The 6,832-nt window shown below is 47.8% G+C and overlaps 1 protein-coding gene across 1 annotated transcript; it reads left to right on the top strand.

Annotated features, from left to right (window-relative positions):
• The first annotated feature begins 2,926 nt into the window (after positions 1 to 2,926).
• On the top strand, positions 2,927 to 4,143 carry LOC143840572 (olfactory receptor 52R1-like). The gene has a single exon (XM_077344185.1). It carries the CDS (start codon positions 2,980 to 2,982, stop codon positions 3,952 to 3,954), a length of 975 nt encoding a protein of 324 aa, XP_077200300.1. The 5' UTR covers positions 2,927 to 2,979; the 3' UTR covers positions 3,955 to 4,143.
• The last annotated feature ends 2,689 nt before the right edge of the window (positions 4,144 to 6,832 follow it).

The raw sequence follows: 6,832 nt of genomic DNA, 5'->3' as shown, positions 1-6,832 counted from the left end.
GCATATGGTTTGTAATTGATTTCTGTGATTGATGCCTGAAGCTGCCTGGCCTGCCTGGCCTGTGATGTTTTCCAGTTCCTGTCTTGGTTTGCACCTCAAGGCCGAATTCTCTAACTTGTGTTTTATGGCTTGGGATTGCCACAACAATGCTGTGCTGTGACACCATGCCCCCTATAAGTCTCTCACCTCCCTGTGCCTAGCACATGTTGCCTAGCACATAGATTATACAATTGTTTGGTCTTCTTTTGAAACCCAAGTCATCACCTTCCAATGGGAGGGAGAGAAGGGGATGTGCCAGTGTTTTATATATGTGAGTCCTTGTGTATATCTTTAGTTCAGCCTATGTCTTTGCTTGAGAATAAAGAAACTTTCCAGAATAGAAGTTTTAGAATCATAGAATCATAGAATCCTAGAGTGGGAAGGGTCCATAGAGGCCATCTAGTCCAACCCCCTGCTCAATGCAGGATCAGCCCAGAGCCTCCTAAAGCATCCAAGAAAAGTGTGTATCCAACCTTTGCTTGAAGACTGCCAGGGAGGGGGAGCTCCCCACCTCCTTAGGCAGCCTATTCCACTGCTGAACTAGAATCATAGACTCCTAGAATCATAGAGTTGGAAGGGGCCATACAGGCCATCTAGTCCAACCCCCTGCTCAACGCAGGATCAGCCCTAAGCATCCTAAAGCATCCAAGAAAAGTGTGTATCCAACCTTTGCTTGAAGACTGCCAGTGAGGGGGAGCTCACCACCTCCTTAGGCAGCCTATTCCGCTGCTGAACTAGAATCATAGAATCATAGAGGTGGAAGGGGCCATGCAGGCCATCTAGTCCAACCCCTGCTCAACGCAGGATCAGCCCTAAGCATCCTAAAGCATCCAAGAAAAGTGTGTACCCAACCTTTGCTTGAAGACTGCCAGTGAGGGGGAGCTCACCACCTCCTTAGGCAGCCTATTCCACTGCTGAACTACTCTGACTGTGAAAATTTTTTCCCTGATATCAATCAATTCCTGATTTTCTTGCCTTCAAGTCTAGAACTCTGACAGTGGTTAGAAGTGCAGACTTGTAATCTGTTGAGCTGGGTTTGGCAGCTAATTTAATAGGGGTCACATCTTTCCCCCATAAGGCTAAGTTTCATTCCGTGTTTTTAAAGTTTTTGGACAGATAGGCGCAGTGGTGCAGTTGCCCCTCAGTCCCCCTCTGAAGCCCCATTGCCACATCACTAGAATTGACTTGTAAGAAGAATGGCTGTGTGGGGTCAGCATGATGGAGGATGGGCTCCATGGTGAACAGTCTTTTTAACTCCTCAAACGCCTGTTGCTATTCTGCAGTGCATTGGAGCTGCACACCAGCCTGCTTACACCCTGTCCCCCATCCTTTACTCTTTAATAAGTCTGTGAGGGGAAGGGCAACCTGCATAAAGTTCGGAATGAAGGACCTATAGAAATTTGCAAATCCAAGAAAACTTTGCAGCTGCCCTTGTATGAGGGGAGGAGCCCATTTTAATACCTCCTTAACCTTGTTTGGGTCCATGCTTAAACCTTGTGGGGAAACCCAATAATCCAGAAAGTCTAAATTCTCTTTATGGAATTCATGCTTAGTGATCTTAGCATGTCGGTCATTAGCCCGCAATCTCAAGATCTCCTGCTCCAACTGCACATTACTCCATTGTTTCAGCGTATAACAGAATATCATCAAGTTAAACCAGGGCCCCTTTGTACAACCACGTAAGACCTCATTTATAAGATTCATAAAAATTCCTGGAGTGCCTGCTAATCCGAACGGCATCAAGAGGTACTCAAATTGATCAAGTATAGAACCAATATAGAACCAATATAGAAGTATAGAACCAATCAAGTATAGAACCGTGGATTCCTCAATGTGGACTCAGAAGAAAAAAGGAAATCACGAGGTACAATGATACAGTAGTCTTCTCTATGTTTATAAGTGAAAAGGTTGTAACATGAAGTCTAAATGTTCAAACATAAAGAGTCAACCAAAACGGGATCCTAGGTTGTGACCCGCTTTCTGTTTTATCTTCATCAGTGGTTGCTCTTCCAATATACTGTCATAGTAGTAGTTGTAGTATCACATTGGCAAAATGCTCATAATCATCTGGGGATTTCATAAAGTGCATAGAGAAGACTACTGCATCATTGTGCGTAGTGGTTTCCTTTTTTCTTCTGACTCAAACTGACCCAGCAGAGTATTCCAAGCTGTGAGATATTCATGCCCATCTAATTGCACAAAATGTATGGGTCGTTTCAGATCCTCCAACCTAACTCCAAGTGCACAGACCATCTCAGGGTTAAGGAGAGTCCGTGAGCATCCACAGTCCAGTACCCCTTGAGCTTGCACCCTCACTCCTGTCTCTGGATCCAAAACAGTCATGGGGGTTAATAAGAGATTGATAGGACTTACTGATCTCATGCCCCTGAAAGGGACCTGCCAGCGGGACTGTCTCATGGCAGGTCAGCCCCGTTTCCTGCCATTTTGTGGGGCTCAGTTACCTCCTCCTCAGACTCCCTGGACAAGATCAATGCCAATTGCTCCACCAAGGGTATTAGGAGGACTCGTGCTGCCTTGTGTAGAGCTTTCTTTCGTCCTACAGGGGTAGCTGGCTTCTTCATCCCCGGAGATGGGCTAACTGCAGTGGCCATGGGTGGTTTCCCCTCTTTCTTCAAAGGGCAATCAGCAAGGAAGTGGCCTGCCCTTCTACATCCCATACACAGACCTTTCTCATGCTGTCGGTTGCACCCCGCTGCATCAGTAGGAGGAGGACAATAGGGTTTGGTTTTCTGACCTGTTCCAGCACATGTCTCCACCTCTGTCCCATGTAAGAGACCTCTGCCTCCTGTTTGCAAGGCAGAGGCTCCACCCCTGAGCCACAGTCCCTCCCAATCCACCACTGCTTGCCTTGCCTTTTTAGGTTCCCTAATGCAAGAACTGGAAGCTGTCATGGCTTGAGGGCAAAGCCAGGAGGCTGCCATGTCTCCTCCAAACGCCAGCTGGACTCCTTCCCACCCTGCCTTCTTCCTCCTGGTGGGCATCCCTGGGTTGGAGCAGGCGCAGGGCTGGATCGCCATCCCTTTGTGCCTCATGTACATCACCGCAACTGTGGGAAATGGCACCGTTCTCTACATCATCAAGACAGAGCCCAGCTTGCATGAGCCCATGTACCTCTTCCTGGCCATGCTGGCCGGCACCGACCTGGTTCTCTCCACTTCCACCGTGCCCAAAATGTTGGCTGTTTTCTGGCTGGGCTCCAGAGCCATTGATTTCCACGCCTGCCTGGCCCAGATGTTTGTCATCCACGCTTTCTCTTCCGTTGAATCCGGCGTGCTCATGGCCATGGCTCTGGACCGCTACATCGCCATCTGCTCCCCGCTCAGGCACTCCGTTATCCTCTCCTTGTCGGTGATAGTGAAGCTGGGGGGCTTCATCCTGCTGCGCGGAGTGATCCTCATCAGCCCCTTCTCCATCCTGGCCAGCAGACTCCCTTTCTGCAGCCACCATTTCATCGCCCACTCGTACTGTGAACACATGGCCGTGGTGAAGCTGGTTTGCGGGAATGTCCGAACCAACACTGTGTACGGCCTCTTTGTGGCTTTCGTCGTGGTTGGGTTTGATGTCTTCATCATTGCCGCATCCTATGCCATGATCCTCCAGGCCGTCCTGAAGCTTCCATCCCATGAGGCTCGCCTGAAGGCCTTTGGAACCTGTGCCTCTCACATCTGTGTCATCCTCTCCTTCTATATTCCTGGTCTCTTCACTTTCCTCACACACCGGTTTGGCCACAACATTCCCCACCACGTCCACATCATGGTGGCCATTCTCTACCTTCTGGTGCCACCCGCTTTGAACCCCATTGTGTATGGGGTGAAAACCAAGACCATTTGGGACAGAGCTCTCGCCATGTTCCCTATGCGAGGAAGAAAGAGGCAGCATTTAGGACATAACTAAGCATGCAGAGGTACCATTTAGGTTCCCGGATTTACAATTGGAGGGTCCCACTCTATGTTAAGTGCCAAGCATTAGATGTTTGGTATGATAGATCTGATGAGCTGTATTTGATCTTGGGCCATGTTGATGGTGGGATGTGGAAGCAGGGAAGTTATTGAGGGTATTTTGGGGGATTTTACACCGCCTTCTTGTTGCTGTTTAAATTGTGCTCTTTAAAGAGTGAGGCTGGGAGTTCAATCCCAGCAGCCGGCTCAAGGTTGACTCAGCCTTTCATCCTTCCAAGGTCGATAAAATGAGTACCCAGCTTGCTGGGGGGTAAGCGGTAATGACTGGGGAAGGCACTGGCAAACCACCCCGTATTGAGTCTGCCATGAAAACGCTGGAGGGCGTCACCCCAAGGGTCAGACATGACTCGGTGCTTGCACAGGGGATTTACCTTTAAACAGTTAAATTTAATAGAGGGGTGGATGGGATTGTCGATCTTTATTGTTATGGTTTTATGGGGCTGTTCCCCATTTTATTATGTAAGCTGCCCGGAGCTGACATTCTTGGGATTCAATATAAATAAATAAAATAAATAAACTGATTGGCAGAGCACAATGGCATGCAGAATTTCTCATGTTCAGTTCTAAGATGGTCTATATTTAGTTATGAACAACCTCTGTGCAATAGGAGACTTTTGAATGTACAGTCATCTTCTGTGTACAAATCCCTGCACACTGAACTATCTACAACAGTGTCACATTTATTTTTCCTGTAGCAGTAAGAAACAAACACGGACAGTTGAAGTCGCCTGAATCAGACCATGAGGACTTTGCCAATAAACCATTTGAGGCAAAAAAGAGGGGGGGGTGATAATTTAAAGTTTTATTAAATACATAATGTCTCTTTATATGTGTTCTTTTTTCAAACTAAAGCATTTCACATATGGAGAAAAAATTCTCCCAAGACATGAACGCAAGGCCAAAATAAAACTCATGTTATAAAAGTTGCTAATGAGACAAGTTTGAAAATTCTTAAGTAGGAAAACTTCCAGAAATTAGGGACTTCTGGATAAAGTCAAGTTCAGCATAATTCTTCATCAGGAATATTTCTAGAGAAATACAAACTAAAAAATTTTTTAGCCAAACATTCAAATTCTCTACAAAGAATGTCTTGTAATTTTCTGTTATACTCACCAAGTACATTTCTTTTCATGTCTGTGCTTCCCTGCGAACGTACTTGTCTTATCTCAGAGTGTTGAAACAAAGTGTGTACACACAATCTTTTAAGGAGCTATGAGAGGTATTAGAAATTCATGTGAAACAAGCATTCACTAATTCTTGGGGCAGCACAGAATTTGACCATGTGCTCACCTGGAGAGCTGTGGGATGATAGGTGAATTTCCTCTAGGCAAGGCTGGATTCCGGGTATTTTGGGTAAGGGAATCACTGGGGCATGGAATTGGGGTCACCGTGGGTGGGCAGATAGTTGTGAATTTCCTGCATTCTGCAGGGTGTTGGACTAGATAGCACTGGAAGTCCCTCCCAACTCTGTGGACCTGTGATCCGATGATTCTAAATACTATAGAACTTCGGAGGCTGCTAGTGGTTCTCTGTGCCACAGAGACCTCCACTGTCTTGTACACACTATTTTAAAAAGAGTGCCAGGAGGAAGACAGTCAGTTGGCAGGTGCCTGTTCTTCCAGGGTCACACAAGGTAGTAAAACTGTCCTCATGGTGACCAGGTACTGGACTGTGGGAAACACCTTGGAGTGGGCAGAAACAGAGGACTTGATTGGGCAGGGACTGCCAATTTGGTACAGACAAACACAGAGAGCAAAGGAAGCATTTGTCAGGTTAGTCTGGCTAGGATGGAGTTGGCAGAGCAGGTGAGAATACTTAAGCTGACAAATCAAGAGCTGCAGGAAGAATGCCAGAAGGAACTGACAGTTTGGGAGAACTGCTCAACTGTGGCAAGTCAGTAGGGATGTCTGCAGCTGAGTGTCCAGGCCAGCAGGATGAGGCCTGGCTCAGGGAGGTAGAGATCCGGACATTGAAGCTACAGTAGCAACAGTGTGCTTGCCAAGCAGATGCTCTGCCACTGAGCCACAAGCCCCGAGCTACAGGAACAAACCCCTTGAATGCAGCAGAGGGGGTTCAGCTACATGAGAATGTGCTAAGACAATTATTTGCACCTGGGGCAGCCAATCAGTATGAGCAGCCTTTGAGCCCAGTTGTGTCTGATGGGGCATAACCTCGACTGCCCCTGGGAACTAACAGTGTGCTTCTTGCTATGTCTGGGGGTGGGACATGAGCAGAGCCCTGTTGGATCACACCAGAGGTCCGTCTCATAAAGTGGCCATCTGTTAGCCCTGGAGTGCCATCAAGCAGGGCCCAAAGGCCAAGGCCTTCCCTGCTGCCATCTCCAGGCACTGGTATCTGAAAATCAGCTGCCTCTGGATGTGGAGGCTCCCTTTAATCGCCAGGGCCAGGAGCCTCTCCTCATCAAGGGAGTGAGCCTCCATCTGCGTGCATTAGCATCAGCCATCTGCATTGACGTCCCGATGGTGGGGCAGGGAACTCCGTGAATGATGGGGGTTAAGAAGCAGAGGATTTCAGTGAGGTGCCAGACCCATCTGCATCCCAAAAATTGTAGCCGAGGTGAAGTACGAAACAAACTGAATTGACTTTCCATCATGTGCCACACCTGGCCCATGCCAGCTTGGACAATTCTCCCATCCAGAGTTGAACTGGCCTCCTCCCTGAAGCCTCCAGAGGGTCTCCTCCTCCCAGAGAGACTTTGTAGTGCGAAATGCTCTTATCTTATATCGTATCTTATCTTCGTATCTGGTGGGAGCTCTTCCACCAGGCATTTGGCTGAGGCCAGGCCAACCAGC

Source organism: Paroedura picta, chromosome 6 (genome assembly GCF_049243985.1).
Source record: "Paroedura picta isolate Pp20150507F chromosome 6, Ppicta_v3.0, whole genome shotgun sequence".
Classification (NCBI taxonomy): Eukaryota; Metazoa; Chordata; class Lepidosauria; order Squamata; family Gekkonidae; genus Paroedura; species Paroedura picta.
Note: the sequence above shows the minus strand (reverse complement) of the source record. Positions and strands in the feature narration are given on the sequence as shown.

Excerpts from the sequence above, each read along its gene's own strand:
- LOC143840572 (XM_077344185.1), top strand. The coding sequence starts at position 2,980 with ATGTCTCCTCCAAACGCCAGCTGGACTCCTTCCCACCCTGCCTTCTTC.